This window comes from Hordeum vulgare, chromosome 6H (assembly GCF_904849725.1).
Source record: "Hordeum vulgare subsp. vulgare chromosome 6H, MorexV3_pseudomolecules_assembly, whole genome shotgun sequence".
In the NCBI taxonomy this organism is placed as follows: domain Eukaryota; kingdom Viridiplantae; phylum Streptophyta; class Magnoliopsida; order Poales; family Poaceae; genus Hordeum; species Hordeum vulgare.
The window spans coordinates 127,567,846-127,590,083 of record NC_058523.1 but is presented as its reverse complement, the minus strand read 5'-3'; the positions used below and the strand labels follow the sequence as shown (position 1 = coordinate 127,590,083).

Genomic DNA, 22,238 nt, shown 5'->3' with positions numbered 1-22,238 from the left:
CCATTTGTGCAATTTCTTACCTGTATTATAGCAAATTTTCATTATTCAGTGAACTATTTGTTCCTCCATAAATATTCAAAGTTGTTAGTATAAACAAACGCAGTTGTACTTGTCATGTTTGCTCCAAATGTTGATATTGTGTACAACTGTACATCATCTTAACCCAACAGAAGCATTCAATTTGTACTGGTTGCTCTACTGAGAATGGGAGTACCCATCTGTATTGACTGAGATCAGAAACAGGGCCGGGCAATTTAGATCAAACTTAAATTGCCTTGTTTTGGAGGAGCAGCCAGTGTTACAATGTCAGTGAAAGGGTCACCAAACGGATTGTAAGTTCCGGCCGGATGCACAGAATACTGAGGCTGCTGCTGGAAACACTTGTGTTGTTGCTGCTGAGCCTGGAAATACTGCTGCTGCTGCTGCAGCTGGGGTTGGTAATATTGCAGCTGAGGCTGGTAGTAGTATTGCTGCTGATGTTGTTGAGCCTGGACGAATTGCTGCTGCTGGGTCACCATTGCCAGCTGGACGTTGGAAGGCGGCGCAAAGCTGTTGGACATGGTGAAAGGGTCGTTCGTTTCGAACGGGTTGGTTTGTCCAAGGTTGCTGTTGTAGGTCACGCTGGCGATCTGCTGCCTTCTTGCCCCGTCTTCGTAGAGGCTGTCGAGCAGCAACTTGTCAAAGCCCCCAGCCTGTTATTCAGATGGAAAATGTGCAGGTGATTCTGATCAGTTTCAATTTTACAGCCATGGGCAATGTCTTCTGAGTTCTGACTATTAATTGAGCTAACAGAAACTAGCAACGGTATTATGCTGACCAATTTGGTCTCAATTGGTTGGCTGGTGTAGCTGCTTGGAGCAGTGACGAGGGCCAGCTCCCACCCAGATGCGCTGCCAGAAAACAAGTCTTGACAAGTTGATGCCTTGCTTCCATCTCCTACAAGCAGTGACCAAACATCTGATGACACCCTTTCTAGAAAAACGTTTGCGAGCAACAATGCAGGTAAGTTAACTGGACATTAGATGATCAATGTTTCGGCAACCATGTTTGTAAATTATGATGCTATTTTAGAGAGTTTGACAGCAGAGGGATATGTGGTGATCTTCTTCTGTACCTGGTCCAACAATAGCGAGTGCAAGCACGTTTTGTTCATAGAGATCTGCGACAAACAGATTCACCTCCTCATCCAGGTTCTGCTTAAAGCATGCAAGCAGGAAAGGACAGTATTAAGATTCAGAGGAAATGAACGGAAATGGGCCAGAAATAAAAGCTTATGGAGAGAAATACGAGTAAATCTCCAGTGGTTTCCATTGCCAGCAGTTGTTGTTCAGGCTCAGGCGTAGGCTCAGGCACTGGCTCTTGTTCAGGCTCTGGAGGCTCTTCTTTCTCCTCTTCCACCGGCTTTTCGGGTTCCGTTGGAGCTTCCTGGCTGTACCTTAGTAGCTTCCTCTCCTGACTGTCCTGCTTTGGCAACAGGAAGAGTTAACAGAATGTTACAACAGAACTGCTGTGGCACTTGCGCTTATTTGTGGAACATGACTGCACTCACCACTCTCCTGATTGTGGGACGTGGCGTTTCTCTGATGTACTCCTCCATGGCTGCAAGAAATGATGGGGGTGGCTGTAGAGCATTGCACGATGAAAAGCACATTAGAACACCATGCTCATGAGATGAAGAAGTTAGTCATTAACCCCTCCATTTTTGCAGGATGCTGAGGAACCAACCTGTCTGAGAGTAGGAAACTGGAATGTCCTGGCAAGCTCAAGATCCTTGCAGAATTCGTAAAAATCAGCAAGGTTTTCTGCCTGTGGATTAGACAAAAATTCTAAGCTAGAATACAAAGAGATAACAGGGTACAATTTTGGCATAAAGAAGATGACAGACCTGCATGCTAGCTCTTTTATAGATTGCAAGAGCCTTGATAGTATCATACCTCGGCATCTCGAAGAACTGGATCATACCAATGGGATCCGGAAATCTATGGTTATACTTCAGAGATATTAACAAATGCTATAAGTCATGTATGCCAATGTCATGAAAAATCACTTTACCATATCAACAAGGTTGATGATTCCATCATTAATTGCGCAATATATTTTGAAGCTCTCCTTCAAAGCCTAACGCATATGCAACACACCACCATATGATATCCTAGGTCAAATAATATCTCGCAAAATGGAAATAGTAACCTTTGAAGTATCAAAGAAGGTTTGTGGGTTACCAAGGCTAATGCATATTGAATAAGGAAATTTGAGCATGCTAAACCTTCAGGCTGCAAAGTTGAAAACATGAATTCAGCAAGTAAACAGTTCTTGGAGCTAGTAGCGCAAGAGGGCAGTAATCAGACCTGGCAGCCCATAAGCCTGAAGAGCAGCTGTTGCAATGAAGGCAAATGCTCCATAAGATCAAAGCAAGGCAGCGTCCTGGTTCTACTATGTGGCTGCATTTCTCAGGATCACAACCTTTCCATGCATGCGCACAAGGCAAACGAACAAAATTTTATGGCCACAATTGCTGAAAAGACACAATCCCTACCTTGGTGGAACATTGGGGAGATCTCATCAAACGCTCGGTTTCGATGTCGTATTTTATATTCCTATAGCACTCGACCCGTTCCTCCAGGAAAAGCGCGTAGGTGCGAACCCACGCGGAGCAATCCCAAGCTGCCAAGATCAAGAACAAGGTGAATCGATGGAGGTGCCATTTCTGCCGATCAAGAATCGGGAACTGCCATTGCCTTGGGGTATCTGGCCTCCTTTGATGCAACATGCAAGGATGTTGCATATCTTTTTCCATGTTCTTGGGAGGAAAAGAAGGATGCATTGCAAGTTATACCAACCTAATGGGCTCGAGTCATCCTTGAAACTCGCCATGTGCAAAAGGTTTCTTGTGTATGTGTGGGCCAGGAACTCCTCCTTGAAAGTGGGATCGCCTTCTCGCAGAAGCCTGTGTATCACTATCAACGTCTTCAAAGCAACCTATACAATAAGATGGCATGGACAATGGAGTAGTTAATTTGCTAAAAAGAAGGATAGAAACATGGCTCTCTAATAACCTAGACCATGAGAATGGAAGATGATGAAATTGATAGCTAGGAGGCAAAGAGGAAGGGCACCCACTGTCCAATTCTTTGTCTTGGACAGCCTTCTGGACAAGGCGTATATGCAGTAGGCGACATCGGCGCGAGGGCGGGTCACCGAGGTTGCCACGAATATTTCTGCAACAATGCGAGACGAAAATCACAAGCTTAATTTGCAACAATTATAAGATGAACCTGACGAGCTAGGAAAAATAAAAAGAAGAAGAAGAAGATAGACGGTCGTTAATTTGCTAGGCAACGGAAGAGCGGATTGATTATTGCTCACTTCTGACGTGGCGCTCCTTGGGAGGGCATTCCACATGGTTGGTCGCCTTGACGATGGCGATGTCCAAATCCTGCCAAACCCACCCCGACCCAACCAAGCAAGATTGTAATTTCGCGTCGCATGCGGTTCGTTGGCGATTGATTGAAAGGAGAAATTCGATCACCCATGCATGCATGCATGCGTAAGCGTAATGCGTTGGTGGATCGATCACCTTGAAGTCGCTGTGGACCTTGGCGAGGCCGACCCTGGTGGAGTCCTTGAGGGCGCCGTAGGCCTTGCGCCACGACCCCATCAGGCTCCCCCCCGCCCGATCACCCCCGCGCCGTGGCTCCCTCCCTCTCCTGCTCGCTGCCTCCCTCTGCCCCCAACCGGAGGGTGGGAATGGCCCCCCGGGCCCTCCTCGGCTGCCTCTCGTTCACGCCTCGCGCTAATTTTGGTGGCTCCATCGGTGCCGGAGCGGGCGATCAGGCGCCCGCCTGCTGGCGTCCGTTCGTCGCTACTCCTACGCGGCCACGAACTTGAGAACGGTGTGTGTTTGAGAGAGTTGGAGTGAGAGTCTTGGGTGGTGTTGCTGCTGTGGAGCTCTGCCCAGAACGCGCGGGGAGGACGACGAACAAAAGAAGCGCGCTCTTTTCGCGGTAGCGACCGCCCCTTAATTTCTGTACCTTTGTTTTTCTACACTGTTCAGATAATTCTTGAAGAAAACAGATTTGAACGCTATCAGATGACTGACACATATGTTTAAGGAGGTGTTTGATTGTCTCGACCCTCGAGTACTCCTTTCGCTCCTAAATATAAAACGTATTAGTTTTTTTAAAAGTCAAACATTTTCTATGTTTGATCAACTTAATAGCAAAATATATAATGATTTGTGATATTAAATATGTAATATCTAAAAATGTATTTCATAATGAATCTAGTAATTATGATTTGGTATTCTAGACATTAATACTTTTGTCTACAAACTTGATCAAAATTAGAGAAGTTCGATTTTTTGAAAAAATAATCCACTTTATATTTAAGAACGGAGGGAGTATAAATCTATGCTTCTTGCTTGGTAATGCTTGGACGGATGAATGGCCGAGTGATCGGCCGACCATCTCCCTCACGGGCGTCCAATGCAGGCCCAAAAGCTTTATCTCCTTCATCCCTTTTTTCTTAGGGATTAGCTAGAACTCATCTAGCTGAGACATAACTATGTTTCATTCACCTCAGCGTCATCTTTGTTGTAACCTTGATTATTTTTTTCCTTTTGTGTCGGCCTAATCCGTTTTCTTGTCCTTTTTTAGCCTAGTACCATTTTGTGTTGTGCCGTAAGAGGCTTGAGTAGGCTGGCCTACTAGCTTTTATTGTGACGCGTAATAAGAACATAACTACTTTTTCCTATGTTCCTAACTACTATTTCACTAAGGATTACATACGGAGCAAAATAAGTAAATCTATATCCTAAAGTAAGTCTATATACATTTATATGTAGTCTGCTAGTGAAGCTTATTAAAAGACTTATATTTAAGTATGAAGGGAGTAGTTGTTTGGAGCAACGAGGAAGCTAGGTGGAAACTTGTGAAAAAAATGTTTTAGAAACAATTAACACCACAAACTAATTAGCAGTGACTTTATGTTAATTTCCGTTTGTTTCATTACGCTATAATACGTTGGCAACAATGGTGCCGTGAGTATAATAATAGAGCTATGTGAATTTCGTGTTGCTCCATTTCCCCATAAACCATGTCATTTCCTATTTCGAAAACTGTTTACCGATTTAAAAATGTTCATGTATTCAAAAAATGTTCATCAAATATGAAAATTCTTTGTGAATTTAAAAGATGATTTAAAAAAATTGTTGGTGAACTTTAAAACTATAAATGTTAAAAAATATCATGAAATTTTAAAAATCGTGAATTTGGTGAAAAATCACAAGTTCTCAAAATATGCAAACGCTCTTTTAAAAAAAATCATGATTCTTTTCCAAAATAAAACAAGAATGGAAATAGAGAAATGAAAATAAAAATATTGAAACAATGCAGTTGCGCCCCCTCTTGAAAGCATGCAGTTGCAACCCCCCCTTGAAATACATGCAGTTATGAGATGGCTTAAAAACATGTATGGTGACCCTATTTAAAAACTTACCGTTGCAACCTCTCTTGAAACACATGCATTTGTAATCCCGTCTTGAAAACATGCAATCGCGATTGAAACATGCACTTGTGACCCGTTTTCAAAACATGCAGTTGCGACCAACCTTAAAAACATGCAGTTTTAACACGCTTTCAAATGCATTATGTCTCCTCTTGAAAAAATGCAGTTGCAACCCCTCTTAAAAAATGCAGATGTGACCTAGCCTTAAAACATGCAGTTGTGACTCGTTTTCAAAACATGCAGTTGCGATCAACCTTAAAACACATGCAATTTTGACACGTCTTCAAATGCATTATGTCTCCTCTTGAAAAAATACAGTTGCAACCCCCTTAAAAAATGCAGTTGTGACTTAGCCTTAAAACATGCAGTTGCAGCCCATCTTGAAAAATATGCAGTTGTGTATCCTCTTAAAAAACATGTAATTACGATCTATCTTAAAAACATGTAGTTACAACCCTCGTTGAAAAGATGCAGTTGCGACACATCTTAAAAAATACGCAGTTACGACCCCATCTTAAAAACACGCAGTTACGACCCTCCTTGAAAACATGCGGTTGCGCCCTGTTTGGAATCACCCAGATTATATAATTCAGTTTTTATAATCTATTATGTCTCCAAACAGGACAACTTATGGTATAGATTATAAAAACTAGACGGATAGATTATAAAAAACTCATAATCTACTCTATACGAGCTAAAATCAGATTATGAATTGCTAATGACCCATTATCCTTATAAAGTTGGAGGTAATTACATTCCTACCACCGCCATCCTCCTTTTTCAAAAAAAAACAAAGGGCAGACAGGTCATTATGCAATGTTAAACCTGGATTATAGTTTATATAATCCTGCCTCCAAACATGTCCACCTAGATTATTTTTATAAACCAGATTATATAATCTATCTTCATAATCCAGATTATCATAATCTATTATGGTTCCAAACAGGGCCACCTCGCCTTAAAAACATGTAGTTATGACCCTCCTTGAGAAAATGCAGTTGCGACCCCTCTTAAAAAACATGTACTTATGACCCTTCTTGAGAAAATGTGGTTGCGACCCCTCTTAAAAATATGTAGTTGCAACTCCGTCTTAAAAACATGCAATTATGACCCTCTCTTAAAACATGCAGTTGCGGCCGCTCCTAAGAAAATGTTGTTGCGACCCACGTTAAAATATGTATGACCCCTCTTGAAAATATGCTGTCCATCAGGACAAACACAAGGGGGCACGGGGATGTCAACATTATGGATAAAGCCAAAGCATATCAGCAGAAGAAAAACCTAGAGATTCCCAAGTCGTTCAAAGGTAATTCTTTTTTATGCCTTGATAATCATATTCTTGCGGACCAAGCTAGGAAAATAGATATACACATTGGTAATGATGAACCTGAACAATATGATATCATTGATGACATGATTGATGATGAGAAATTAAAATGCCTTCAATTTGCTGATCTTAACCCGGAGATTGTTCTCCCTGATAATCTAGATGTGAATATTCACAACCAATGCTCGCGTGGTGACACTATTCCAAGTTCTTGAACAGTGGGCACTGCTGTTTTAGTATTGGATAGTCCAACCCTTCTTACAAAAAGTAAGCCTTGTGGCTTATCCCATCCTTTCAAAATTCCATGATAGGAGCTTTCTGGAATATTAGGGGTTTATAGGCCAACAAGGGAAATTACAGTGCCTAGGGGACTTTATTAGTAGTCACAGAATTGACTTTGTTGGTTTCTTTGAAACTAAAAGAGAGAATATTGATAACCACATTTTGAAATCCATTGCTAATGGCATTGACTTTTCTTGGCACATTCTACCTACCGTTAACACTGCTGGTGGGATCCTTGTGGGCCTTAGAAACGATGTCTTTGAAATCATTGGCTTTATTAATATATATTTTTGCATGATAGTTACTGTTAAGAATAAAGACGATGGTTTCTTATGGCATTTTATCACGATATATGGTAGTGCATACAAAGAGCACAAAGTTGAATTCATTGTTGAGTTGCATGATGTCATGCATCAGGTGTCCTATCCCGTACTCCTTGGTGGAGACTTTAACCTAGTTAGGTCTGTTACTGACAAGAACAATGGGTTGATTAATAACCAGTTCTATTATTTGTTCAATGATTGGATCAATAAATGGGGCCTCATGGAAATTAAAATCGCTGATAGGAGCTATACTTGGAGTAACGACCAGGATGATCCTATTTTTGCGATGATTGATCGTGTGTTTGTATCCACATCCTGGGATGCTCGCTTTCCTTTATCTGTCCTGTCTGCTCTCCCACGTGTTGGGAGCGATCATACCCCTCTCCTTTTAGATACTAAAGCTAGGAGGGTTACCTCCCCTAAACCGTTTTGATTTGAGAAATGGTGACTGGACTAACCTGACTTCAAAGATTTAGTTCATAGAACATGGACAAATACCTCCTGTCTAGATGTGGCAATTGATAGCTGGTTGAAAAAAACTAGAATTTTGCGGAAGAAGATTAAGGGTTGGACTATCAATTTAGAAGCTGCTTTGAAGAAGAAGAAAAAAAATCTTCTCCAAGAATTTGACATCCTTTATGTCTTCTCGGAGTCTAACAGGTTAGATGACGCTGATAGGAATTGGATGGAGGAGATTAAGAAAGAATTAGATGAGATTTGGAAAAAAGAAGAAACTGCCTTGTGGCAGCGATCCAGAGATAGGGGGATCAAACATGGTGACAAAAACACTAAATACTTTCATGCCCTAGCTAACCATCGTCATAGGAAAAACCATTTATATGAGTTGAACGGTGACGATGGCCTAGTTCATTCCACCAAAGAGATGTTGGAGGTTGCCACGTCTTTCTATAAAAGCTCTTTGGTTATGAACAGAGGCATAATATAAGTCTGGGCCCTTCCTTTTGAAAGGAGGATGAATTAGTGACTCCCGAGGAAAACGAATCCTTATAAAAAAGATTCTAAGGAGGAAATTAAAGGTGCAATTTTCAGTTCCTATGCACATGGTGCACCAGGCCCTGATGGTCTTTCGTTTCTGTTCTACCAGTCTTTCTGGGAGCTGATTAAAAATGATTTCATGGCCTTGGTAAGAGATTTTGAAGAGGGAAAACTTGACTTTTATAAGTTGAACTTTGTCGTAAGTGTGTTAATTCCTAAAGAGCTAGATACCAAGGATATGAAGAAATTTAGACCTATTAGTCTTGGGAACTGCGCAATTAAGATTCTGACTAAAGCAATGACTACCAGGTTATCTCCTATTGGGGATAGATTGATCTCCTCTAATCAAACTCTTTTATCAAAGGGATATTTGTTCTTGAGAGTGTGGCGTTAGCCCATGAAGTGATTCACGAAATTAAGCGTTCCAAAACTCAAGGGCTTGTGCTCAAACTAGATTATGAAAACGCGTATGATAGAGTAGGCTGGGAGTTTCTTTTTGAAATGCTAAAATCTAGGGGGTTTGGTTCGAGGTGGATTTCCTCGATCAAAAGTGTGATTCTGTCCGCATTAATGATGTGATTGGACCCTATTTTGTTGGTGGCAAAGGCCTCAAACAAGGGGACCCTATATCTCCCCTTCTTTTTGTTGGGGAACGTCGCATGGGAAACAAAAATTTTCCTACGCGCACGAAGACCTATCATGGTGATGTCCATCTACGAGAGGGGATGTATGATCTACGTACCCTTGTAGATCGTACAGCAGAAGCGTTAGTGAACGCGGTTGATGTAGTGGAACGTCCTCACGTCCCTCGATCCTCCCCGCGAACAATCCCGCGATCAGTCCCACGATCTAGTACCGAACGGACGGCACCTCCGCGTTCAGCACACGTACAGCTCGACGATGATCTCGGCCTTCTTGATCCAGCAAGAGAGACGGAGAGGTAGAAGAGTTCTCCGACAGCGTGACGGCGCTCCGGAGGTTGGTGATGACCTTGTATCAGCAGGGCTCCGCCCGAGCTCCGCAGAAACGCGATCTAGAGGAAAAACCGTGGAGGTATGTGGTCGGGCTGCCGTGGGAAAGTCGTCTCAAATCAGCCCTAAAACCCCCGTATATATAGGTGGGAGGGAGGGTACCTTGCCTTGGGGCTCAAGGAGCCCCAAGGGGGTCGGCCGAGCCAAGGGGGAAGGCTCCCCCCCAAACCGAGTTGGACTTGGTTTGGTGGGTGGGAGTCCTTCCCTTCCTTCCCACCTCCCTTTTTTTTTCTTTCTCTTTGATTTTTATCTCTATGGCGCATAGGGCCCTTTTGGGCTGTCCCACCAGCCCACTAAGGGCTGGTGCGCCACCCTTATGGCCTACGGGCTTCCCCGGGGTGGGTTGCCCCCCCCCCCCCCCCCCGTGAACTCCCGGAACCCATTCGTCATTCCCGGTACATTCCCGGTAACTCCGAAAACCTTCCGGTAATCAAATGAGGTCATCCTATATATCAATCTTCGTCTCCGGACCATTCCGGAAACCCTCGCGACGTACGTGATCTCATCCGGGACTCCGAACAACATTCGGTAACCAACCATATAACTCAAATACGCATAAAACAACGTCGAACCTTAAGTGTGCAGACCCTGCGGGTTCGAGAACTATGTAGACATGACCCGAGAGACTCCTTGGTAAATATCCAATAGCAGGACCTGGATGCCCATATTGGATCCTAAATATTCTACGAAGATCTTATCGTTTGAACCTCAGTGCCAAGGATTCATATAATCCCGTATGTCATTCCCTTTGTCCTTCGGTATGTTACTTGCCCGAGATTCGATCGTCAGTATCCGTATACCTATTTCAATCTCGTTTACCGGCAAGTCTCTTTACTCGTTCCGTAATACAAGATCCCGCAATTTACACTAAGTCACATTGCTTGCAAGGCTTGTGTGTGATGTTGCATTACCGAGTGGGCCCCGAGATACCTCTCCGTCACACGGAGTGACAAATCCCAGTCTTGATCCATACTAACTCAACGAACACCTTCGGAGATACCTGTAGAGCATCTTTATAGTCACCCAGTTGCGTTGCGACGTTTGATACACACAAAGCATTCCTCCGGTGTCAGTGAGTTATATGATCTCATGGTCATAGGAATAAATACTTGACATGCATAAAACAATAGCAACAAAATGACACGATCAACATGCTACGTCTATTAGTTTGGGTCTAGTCCATCACATGATTCTCCTAATGATGTGATCCCGTTATCAAGTGACAACACTTGCCTATGGCCAGGAAACCTTGACCATCTTTGATCAACGAGCTAGTCAACTAGAGGCTTACTAGGGATAGTGTTTTGTCTATGTATCCACACAAGTATTGTGTTTCCAATCAATACAATTATAGCATGGATAATAAACGATTATCATGAACTAAGAAATATAATAATAACTAATTTATTATTGCCTCTAGGGCATATTTCCAACAGTCTCCCACTTGCACTAGAGTCAATAATCTAGTTCACATCACCATGTGATTCCAATGAATCCAACACCCATATAGTTATGGGGTCTGATCACGTCTTGCTCGTGAGAGAGGTTTTAGTCAACGGTTCTGAAACTTTCAGATTCGTGCGTTCTTTACAAATCTTTATGTCATCTTATAGATGCTGCTACTACGTGCTATTCGGAAATGCTCCAAATATCTACTCTACTATACGAATCCGTTTCACTACTCATAGTTATTCGGATTAGTGTCAAAGCTTGCATCGACGTAACCCTTTACGACGAACTCTTTAACCACCTCCATAATCGAGAAAAAATTCCTTAGTCCATTAGTTACTAAGGATAAATTTTGACCGCTGCTAGTGATTCAATCATGGATCACTCTCTGTACCTCTCAACACACTTTGAGTCAAGGCACACATCAGGTGCAGTACACAGCATGACATACTTTAGATTCTACGGCTAAGGCATAGAAGACGACCTTCGTCTATTCTCTTTATTCTGCCGTGGTCGGGTTTTGAGTCTTACTCAAATTCACACCTTACAATGCAACCAAGAACTCCTTCTTTGCTGATCTTATTTTAACTCTTTCAAAACTTGTCAAGGCATGCATCTTATTGAAACTTTCATTAAGCGCTTTTGATCTATCTCCATAGATCTTTGATGCTCAACGTTCAAGTAGCGCAATCCAGGTATTCCTTTGAAAACTCCTTTCAAACAACCTTGTATGCTTTACAGAAATTCTACATTACTTATGATCCAAAATATGTCAACCACATATACTTATCAGAAATTCTATAGTGCTCCCACTCACTTCTTTGGAAATACAAGTTTCTCATAAACCTTGTACACACCCAAAATCTTTGATCATCTCATCAAAGTGCTTATTCCAACTCCGAGATGCTTGCACCAGTCCATTGAAGGATCGCTGGAGTTTGCATACTTGTTAGTATCCTTAGGATCGACAAAACCTCATGGTTGTATCTCATACAATGTTTGCTCAAGGAAACCGTCGAGGAAACAATGTTTTCACATCCTACGTGCAATATTCCATAAATAATGCAGCAACTACTAACATAATTCCAACAGACCTTTAGCATCGCTACGAGTGAGAAAGTCTCATCATAGTCAACTGTTTGATCTTGTCGAAAACATCTTTGCGACAAGTCGAGCTTTTCTTAATAGTGACTTATCACCATCATCGTCTGTCTTCTTTTAATGATCCATTTTACTCAATAGTCCTAGGACCATCAAGTAGTTCTACCAAAGTCTACACTTTGTTTTCACACATGGATCCTCTCTCGGATTTCATGGCTTCCAGCCATTCGTCGGAATCTGGGCCCACCATCGCTTTCTCCATAACTCGCAGGTTCACTATTGCTCAACAACATGACCTCCAAGACAGGGTTACCGTACTACTCTGTAGCAGTACGCGACCTTGTCGACCTACGAGGTTTGCAGTAACTTGATTCGAAGCTCAATGATCACCATCATCAGCTTCCACTTCAATTGGTGTAGGCGCCATAGGAACAACTTCCTACGCCCTGCTACACACTGGTTGAAGTGATGGTTCAATAACCTCATCAAGTTCTACTACCCTCCCACTCAATTCTTTCGAGAGAAACCTTTCCTCGAGAAAGGATCCGCTTCTAGAAACAAACACTTTGCTTTCGGATCTGAGATAGGAGATGTAACCAACTGTTTTGGATATCCTATGAAGATGCATTTATCCGCTTTGGGTCCGAGCTTATCAGACTGAAACTTTTTCACATAAGTGTCGAAGCCCCAAACTTTCAAGAAACGACAGTTTAGATTTCTCTAAACCTCAGTCTATACTGTGTCATCTCAACAGAAATACGCGGTGCCCTATTTAAAGTGAGTGCGGTTGTCTCCAATGCATAACCCATAAACGATAGTGGTAATTCGATAAGAGACATCATAGTATGCACCATACCAAATAGTGCGTGGCTATGACGTTCAGACACATCATCACACTGTGATGTTCCAGGTGGCATGAACTGCGAAACAATTTCCACATTGTCTTAACTGCGTACCAAAACTCGTAACTCAGATATTCATTTCCATGATCATATCGTAGACAGTTTATCCTCTTGTTACGACGAACTTCACTCTGAAACGGAATTGAACTTTTCAACATTTCAGACATGTGATTCATTAAGTAAATACTCCTGTATCTACTCAAATCGTTAGTGAAGTAAGAACATAATGATATCCACTACGTGCCTCAGCACCCATTGGACTGCATACATCAAAATGTATCACTTCCAACAAGTTACTATCTTATTTCATCTCAATTAAAACAAGGCCTTGCTCATGTGGTATGATTTGCATGTCACTAGTGATTCGAAATCAGGTGAGTACAAAGATCCATCAGCATGGAGCCTCTTCATGCAATTTATACTAACATGACTCAAGCGGCAGTGCCACAAGTAAGTGGTACTATCATCATTAACTCGTATCTTTTGGCACCAATATCATGAACATGTGTAACACTACGATCGAGATTCAATAAACCATTGAAGGTGAATATTCAAGAAAATAGAGTAACCATTATTCTCCTTAAATGAATAATCGTATTGCAATAAACACGATCCAATCATGTTCATGCTTAACGCAAGCACCAAATAACAATTATTTAGGTTTAACACCAATCCCGATGGTAGAGGGAGCGTGCGACGTTTGATCATATCAACCTTGGAAACACTTCCAACACGTATCGTCACCTCGCCTTTAGCTAGTCTTCGTTTATGCCGTAGCTTTCATCTCGTGCTACTAATCACTTAGCAACCGAACCAGTATCCAATACCCTCATGCTACTAGGAGTACTAGTAAAGTACACATCAACATCATGTATATCAAATACACTTCTTTCGACTTTTGCCAGCCTTCTTATCTACCAAGTATCTAGAGTTGCTCCGCCTCAGTGACTGTTCCCCTCATTACAGAAGCACTTAGTCTCGGGTTTGGGTTTAATCTTGGGTCTCTTCATTAGTGCAGCAACTGTTTTGCCGTTTCACGAAGTATCCCTTCTAGCCCTTGCCTTTCTTGAAACTTAGTAGTTTTACAAACCATCAACTATTGACGCTCCTTCTTGATTTCTACTTTCGCAGTGTCAAACATCGCGAATTTCTCAAGGACCATTGTATTTATCCTTGATATGTTATAGTTCATCACGAAGCTCTCATAGCTTGGTGGCAGTGACTTTGGAGAACCATCACTATCTCATCTGGAAGATTAACTCCCACTTGATTCAAGTGATTATCGTACTCAGACAATCTGAGCACATGCTCAACGATTGAGCTTTTCTCCTTTACTTTATGGACAAAGAATCTTGTTGGAGGTCTCGTACCTCTTAACAAGGGCACAAGCATGAAATCACAATTTCATCTCTTTAGAACATCACTTATGTTTCGTGACGTTTTAAAACGTTTTCGGCGCCTTGCTTCTAAGCCATTTAAGTGTTTTGCACTGAACTATCGTGTAGTCATCAGAAACGTGTATGTCGGATGTTCACAGCATCCACAGACGACGCTCGAGGTGCAGCACACCGAGTGGTGCATTAAGGACATAAGCCTTCTGTGCAGCAACGAGGACAATCCTCGGTTTTACAGACTCAGTCTGCAAAGTTTGCTACTATCAATTTTCAACTAAATTTTCTCTAGGAACATATAAAAACAGTAGAGCTATAGCGCAAGCTACATCGTAATTCGCAAAGACCATTAGACTATGTTCATGACAATTAGTTCAATTAATCATATTACTTAAGAACTCCCACTCAAAAAGTACATCTCTCTAGTCATTTGAGTGGTACATGATCCAAATCCACTATCTCAAGTCCGATCATCACGTGAGTCGAGAATAGTTTCAGTGGTAAGCATCTCTATGCTAATCATATCAACCATACGATTCATGCTCGACCTTTCGGTCTCATGTGTTCCGAGGCCATGTCTGCACATGCTAGGCTCGTCATGCTTAACCCGAGTGTTCTGCGTGTGCAACTGTTTTGCACCCGTTGTATGTGAACGTTGAGTCTATCACACCCGATCATCACGTGGTGTCTCGAAACGACGAACTGTCGCAACGGTGCACAGTCGGGGAGAACACAATTTCGTCTTGAAATTTTAGTGAGAGATCACCTCATAATGCTACCGTCGTTCTAAGCAAAATAAGGTGCATAAAAGGATTAACATCACATGCAATTCATAAGTGACATGATATGGCCATCATCACGTGCTTCTTGATCTTCATCACCAAAGCACTGGCACGATCTTCTTGTCACCGGCGCCACGCCATGATCTCCATCAATGTGTTGCCATCGGGGTTGTCGTGCTACTCATGCTATTACTACTAAAGCTACATCCTAGCAAAATAGTAAACGCATCTGCAAGCACAAACGTTAGTATAAAGACAACCCTATGGCTCCTGCCGGTTTCCGTACCATCGACGTGCAAGTCGATATTTCTATTACAACATGATCATCTCATACATCCAATATATCACATCACATCATTGGCCATATCACATCACAAGCATACCCTGCAAAAACAAGTTAGACGCCCTCTAATTTTGTTGTTGCATGTTTTACGTGGTGACCAAGGGTATCTAGTAGGATCGCATCTTACTTACGCAAACACCACAACGGAGATATATGAGTTGCTATAACCTCATCCAAGGACCTCCTCGGTCAAATCAGATTCAACTAAAGTTGGAGAAACCGACACTTGCCAGTCATCTTTGAGCAACGGAGTTACTCGTAACGATGAAACCAGTCTCTCGTAAGCGTACGAGTAATGTCGGTCCAAGCCGCTTCAATCCAACAATACCGCGGAATCAAGAAAAGACTAAGGAGGGCAGCAAAACGCACATCACCGCCCACAAAAACTTTTGTGTTCTACTCGAGAATACATCTACGCATGAACCTAGCTCATGATGCCACTGTTGGGGAACGTCGCATGGGAAACAAATTTTTTCCTACGCGCACGAAGACCTATCATGGTGATGTCCATCTACGAGAGGGGATGAATGATCTACGTACCCTTGTAGATCGTACAGCAGAAGCGTTAGTGAACGCGGTTGATGTAGTGGAACGTCCTCACGTCCCTCGATCCGCCCCGCGAACAATCCCGCGATCAGTCCCACGATCTAGTACCGAACGGACGACACCTCCGCGTTCAGCACACGTACAGCTCGACGATGATCTCGGCCTTCTTGATCCAGATAGAGAGACGGAGAGGTAGAAGAGTTCTCCGGCAGCGTGACGGCGCTCCGGAGGTTGGTGATGACCTTGTCTCAGCAGGGCTCCGCCCGAGCTCCGTAGAAACGCGATCTAGAGGAAAAACCGTGGAGGTATGTGGTCGGGCTGCCGTGGGAAAGTCATCTCAAATCAGCCCTAAAACCCCCGTATATATAGGTGGGAGGGAGGGGACCTTGCCTTGGGGCTCAAGGAGCCCCAAGGGGGTCGGCCGAGCCAAGGGGGGAAGGCTCCCCCCCAAACCGAGTTGGACTTGGTTTGGTGGGTGGGAGTCCTTCCCTTCCTTCCCACCTCCCTTTTTTTTCTTTCTCTTTGATTTTTATCTCTATGGCGCATAGGGCCCTTTTGGGCTGTCCCACCAGCCCACTAAGGGCTGGTGTGCCACCCTTATGGCCTATGGGCTTCCCCGGGGTGGGTTGCCCCCCCGGTGAACTCCCGGAACCCATTCGTCATTCCCGGTAACTCCGAAAACCTTCCGGTAATCAAATGAGGTCATCCTATATATCAATCTTCGTCTCCGGACCATTCCGGAAACCCTCGCGACGTCCGTGATCTCATCCGGGACTCCGAACAACATTCGGTAACCAACCATATAACTCAAATACGCATAAAACAACGTCGAACCTTAAGTGTGCAGACCCTGCGGGTTCGAGAACTATGTAGACATGACCCGAGAGACTCCTTGGTCAATATCCAATAGCGGGACCTGGATGCCCATATTGGATCCTACATATTCTACGAAGATCTTATCGTTTGAACCTCAGTGCCAAGGATTCATATAATCCCGTATGTCATTCCCTTTGTCCTTCGGTATGTTACTTGCCCGAGATTCGATCGTCAGTATCCGTATACCTATTTCAATCTCGTTTACCGGCAAATCTCTTTACTCGTTCCGTAATATAAGATCCCGCAACTTACACTAAGTCACATTGCTTGCAAGGCTTGTGTGTGATGTTGCATTACCGAGTGGGCCCCGAGATACCTCTCCGTCACACGGAGTGACAAATCCCAGTCTTGATCCATACTAACTCAACGAACACCTTCGGAGATACCTGTAGAGCATCTTTATAGTCACCCAGTTGCGTTGCGACGTTTGATACACACAAAGCATTCCTCCGGTGTCAGTGAGTTATATGATCTCATGGTCATAGGAATAAATACTTGACACGCAGAAAACAGTAGCAACAAAATGACACGATCAACATGCTACGTCTATTAGTTTGGGTCTAGTCCATCACATGATTCTCCTAATGATGTGATCCCATTATCAAGTGACAACACTTGCCTATGGCCAGGAAACCTTGACCATCTTTGATCAACGAGCTAGTCAACTAGAGGCTTACCAGGGATAGTGTTTTGTCTATGTATCCACACAAGTATTGTGTTTCCAATCAATACAATTATAGCATGGATAATAAACGATTATCATGAACTAAGAAATATAATAATAACTAATTTATTATTGCCTCTAGGGCATATTTCCAACACTTTTTAATCTGGTCGCATACATTTTTTCTAAAATGCTAGTTAAAGCTTCTCAACAAAACTTGATATGAGGGCTTCTGCCTCATGTTATTAAAGGGGAGATTACTAGCCTACAATATGCTGATGATACCTTGCTCTTCTTAGCAAATTCTTGTGACAAAGCTAGAAATTTTAAATGGATCCTATCTTGCTTTGACAATTTATCTGGGATGAAAATCAATTCTCATAAGAGTGATCTCCTGACAATTAATATTGAGGAAGAGATGACTAAATCATTTGCCCAGATCTTTAGTTGCAAGATTGGTTCTTTCCCCATTAAGTATTTGGGCATGCCTCTGCACTATGACAAACTACGTAGGGAAGACATTCAACTAATTATTGATAGGATTATGAGTTGCATTTCTGGCTGGTTGGGTAAACATCTTACTTATAGAGGTAAACTGATTCTTCTATGTGCCTGCATTGTTAGTATGCCTGCTTATTTTATGGCGGTTATCAAATTCCCCAAATGGGCAATAGATGCTATTAATTCACAGATGGCCCATTTTTTCTAGGGGAATGTGGGAGACTAACATAAGTATCATTTGGCCAATTGGGGGCTGATTACCAGGAAGAAATCCTTTGGATGGATGGGGATTCCCAACCTAAAGGAATTCCATATGGCCCTATTAGCCTCATGGGGGAAGAGGTTTATTGATACCCAAAGAAAAGACTGGAAAAGAAGTTATTTCTTTCAAATATAACACTGAATCTTCTAATATATTTTGGGCTAAAGCTGACAATGGTTCTTCTTTTTGGAAGAGCGTAACCTGGGCGTTAAATGCTTCTAAGATTTTTTATAAGTGGAATATTGGTAACGGTAAAAACATCAAATTCTTGCATGACTTATGGGTTGGGGAATATTCCCCGAAGGTACAGTTCTGGGATTTATTCTACATATATAACCAACCAAACTGCACTGTCTCTCAGGTGTGGGATGGAGTAAATCTTAAACTCTCATTTAGGAGATGTGTGGATATCAGGGGTCTGGATAAATGGAAACAACTGCTGGAGATTATTCAGGGTGTTACATTATCTAAGGCCCGTGATACCCCCATTTGGATGTTGGAACCCAATGGGGTTCACTCTGTGAAGTCCTTTTATAACACTATTAATTTTGGGGGAGTGGCCCATTGGTGATAAACTTTGGAAAGTTCTCTGTCCACAAAATATCCATGTTTTCCTTTGGTTGAGTGTTTATAATAAAATCTTAACTAGAGACAACCTAGCCAAGCGTAGGAATGTTGATGATCCTACTTGTTTATTCTATAGTGAATTGGAATCTGTACAACATCTGTTATTTGAGTGTGTGGTTGCTAAATGTGTCTGGAAACTATTTGCTGAGTCTTTTCAACTACACAATATTTCTTATTTTAATGATATATGTGCCTTGTGGCAGATTCATAAGAAAATGGCAGTCTAAAATATGATTGCTGTTGCCTCCTTGTAGAGTATTTGGAGACTGAGAAATGAATTTTGTTTCCAGGGTCGGTCTTGGAGAGGTCTGGATTGAGTTCTTGTGAAACTACGAAGTTTTTTCCGGCAATGGGCTGTGCTATGCGACGCCACTCAGGAGGGAGTGCTGGAAAAATTCCGGGGGGAGCTTCTACGCATCGCGTGGATATCTCCGCATGCCTGAGTTTGGAGCAAAAACCTTAGTTTCAATGTCGCGTCCGTAATATGTCGTGTTGCTGTTTCGGCTTTTGGATTTCGGTAGCTCTTGATGTTTCCCAGGGATTGATGTTACTCTGGTTGTTGCATTTGGATGTAAAACTGAACTTCGTTGCTTCATTATTAGTAAATGGAGCAGGGGAACCCTTTTATTCAAAAAAAGAAGGTGACCGGCCAGGACAGGCTACCATCTTGATAATAAACAAAAACAAAAAACCAAACAGGCTTCCACGGGACTGAGGTGGTGTTTCTTTAGCCACGGACTAGACTAAAAAGTCACTGTTAGTCCCTAGATAAAGAAACAGGAGAGACTTTTCCTTAAGGGACTAGAAAAAGACTCTATTGGAGGGACTTTTTTCTTTAGTCCCTGGGACTAAAAAAAAGTCTAGTCCCTTGAAAAGAAACACCACCTGACACATCATCCGCTGCAATAGGATGAGCTTTTAATCCAACGGTTTTGATGATGAACGAGGCTAAACTTAAAACTCAACTGGTCGAGTTCTAGTAAAACCGAAAGCGATATGTGTGGAGCCATGTCGCATGCGCACGAGGGCGAAGTGTGTTAGCGAGCAGGGCGTCCGGTGAAGATACAAGTGATTTTCATATAGAAATATAAATACCATACCGAATATAAATCAGGGGAGACCAAGTGGTCAGCTAGATAAGCTATTAACAAAAATTACAATCAACCCTAAAAAAAAAAATCACAATCAATAAATCAGGGAAGAGCATCTGCACTGTGTGTAAAGAAAACATATATCCTTGTTCAAAATAACATCAAAAGTACAAGCGCAGTGGTTACATATCTTAAAAAAATGCAGTATATAGCTACGCAGCTGCTGCTTATTTGTCCGTGTGGAGAACTGGAGATGACTCCGCTCCACACTTCCACACCAAACGTGACTCTTATTTGAAGATTTGAAGCAAACCATACCAACATGCGCTATGCCCAAATTAAGATGCACGCATGCATGCTAGCTGATATGAATATGATCCATGAGCGAGCTAGCAGCCGTTTGGGACGAAGCCAACCTTGCCTCCACGCACATCGTAGACCACCTCCATGTTGGCCTGCGCCATCGACCCGACCACCGCGACACCAGCAGGCACGTACGCCGGCGCCGGCGCGAACGCGAGGCACGCCACGCCGAAGACGTTTCTGGGGTCCTTGAAGTAGAGCACGTGGTCCATGACGAGGTCCGCCCCGCCGTGGAACCTGAGGGTGATCATCGGCACCGAGAAAGAGCGCAGCCCCGTGAAGTCGTAGCACGTCTCGAGCTCCCCCACCGGCGGCGCCCGGCGGTACTCCCGCATGAGCTCCCTGAACTCGTGCCGGAGAGCCGCGTACGCGTGATGGCTGAGGTAGTTGAAGGTGGCGTGCACCTCCAGCAGCGCATCCGTGGCGAGCGCGGCGGGCGGGACGTGGAGGTGCCGCACGCCCACGCTCACGCCGACGAGCCGGAGGAAGTAGAGGTTCGGGTGGGAAGCCCTGTCCCATACGGTGGCGTAGCCGCCAACCACGCTGCGGCCGGACAGCTCCGGCCGTGTCGCGCCGAGGGAGAGAAAACCCGGGGAGCCTGGGTCCGCCGGCAGGCAGTAGGAGAAAGCCACCGTGTCCGGAGACACGGCGACCCGTGATGCCAGCGAGTGGCGTTCCCTGCTGAGGTCGAGGACTCCGGACGAGCTGTATTCCGTCGTCGCGGCGCCCATCTCCAAGCAAGCGAACCTGAAGTCGTCGGCATGGACCGACCTCGAGACCGTGAGCGTGTCGGTGACGACGGTGGCGTTGATCAGCACGGCGCCCTTCTTCTTCAGGGCCACCGCGCAGCTACTCGGCCGGGAGCAAGCCATCAGGGGACAGTCTCGCGAGGCGCACGGGATCTGGGCGAGGGAGCGCGACCGGGAGGGGTCGAAGGACTTGTCGCACGGGTCCCCGTCGGCGGAGCACGGCTTGCACTGGAGCAGCGTGGCTCCCACCGTGGCCGTGTCGAAGCCCACGGCGAGTTTCTGCACCGGAGTGCCGAAGCCGACGACGACGCTGTAGTCCGCCGCGCCAGGAAGAGCCGCGAGGGGAGCGCCGGTCGCGGGGATGGTGACGACGCCAGCCTTGGAGTCCTCCTCCGGCTCTACCTCGCCGAAGAGAGCGCGCAGGCGGAGGGAGTCGCGGTCGAAGGCGTCGCCGGCAGATAACATGCTTTGGCCCTCTCCGGCGCCCGAAGGAGAGCACGGGCTCAACCGGTGCATTACAGGTAGGCGTCCTGCCGCCGGTACCTCACCACCGCCTCCTAAAGATATGCATATGTGTCGACAAGTTAATCCGTCAGCCTGCATCGAATGATGTACGTACGTTTTATGCTGTAGTAATGCGATCGATCGGTACTTCACCTGAAGGCGTTGGCGAGCAGGTCGGCGGGACACTCGGATCGGACGAGCGGACAAAGGTCCGCTTTCCGCCATTGATGAAGCTGGTGTGGGAGGAGCTACCGAGATGAGGGGCAAGAACAAGCAGGCAGAACAGCAGAGAAGGCATGGGAGAAGCCATTGCTTGTGGTATCTCGGTGGTAACCTGTACCAAGTGTTGCTGGGTATGGTACCTCGTAGAGAGACATGCCATATATATAGCCATGGCGTCGAGGCTGTGCGACGACTGATATGAGACATAGGGCCATATAAAATGTTTTTTCTCATCATCTGCATGGTTTCTCTTGTTTATATCTTTCCGCATACGATCAGCCCAAAGCTCGTACGTATACACAACGTTTGTGCATACGTAAGTGGATCTGGATTAGCGTTCGTGTCTTGCAGCAGAGGGAGGACAAAATTGTACGGCTAACTCGGGTTAGAGCATCTTTAAC

At 44.2% G+C, this 22,238-nt stretch overlaps 2 protein-coding genes across 3 annotated transcripts; both read right to left on the bottom strand.

The window, feature by feature from the left end:
* Nucleotides 1-103: 103 nt before the first annotated feature.
* Nucleotides 104-3,685, bottom strand: LOC123401715 (putative clathrin assembly protein At5g57200). 2 transcript variants are annotated; one of them, XM_045095569.1, is made up of 15 exons: nucleotides 3,578-3,685; nucleotides 3,367-3,436; nucleotides 3,121-3,218; nucleotides 2,841-2,979; nucleotides 2,537-2,664; nucleotides 2,349-2,441; nucleotides 2,223-2,273; nucleotides 2,053-2,118; nucleotides 1,886-1,951; nucleotides 1,726-1,806; nucleotides 1,550-1,621; nucleotides 1,288-1,464; nucleotides 1,115-1,193; nucleotides 818-936; nucleotides 104-692 (listed from the first exon to the last, which is right to left on the bottom strand). In XM_045095569.1, the coding sequence occupies exons 1-15, from the start codon at nucleotides 3,656-3,658 to the stop codon at nucleotides 255-257; spliced, it is 1,758 nt and encodes a 585-aa protein (XP_044951504.1). In that variant the 5' UTR covers nucleotides 3,659-3,685; the 3' UTR covers nucleotides 104-254. The 2 variants fall into 2 exon arrangements, with proteins under 2 accessions (XP_044951504.1, XP_044951505.1); XM_045095570.1 differs by having other exon boundaries at nucleotides 1,288-1,461.
* A 16,545-nt stretch (nucleotides 3,686-20,230) lies between these two features.
* LOC123406269 (aspartyl protease AED1-like) lies at nucleotides 20,231-21,953 on the bottom strand. The gene is made up of 2 exons (XM_045099754.1): nucleotides 21,764-21,953; nucleotides 20,231-21,654 (listed from the first exon to the last, which is right to left on the bottom strand). Exons 1-2 carry the CDS (start codon nucleotides 21,923-21,925, stop codon nucleotides 20,389-20,391), a joined length of 1,428 nt encoding a protein of 475 aa, XP_044955689.1. The 5' UTR covers nucleotides 21,926-21,953; the 3' UTR covers nucleotides 20,231-20,388.
* Between the last annotated feature and the right edge of the window lie 285 nt (nucleotides 21,954-22,238).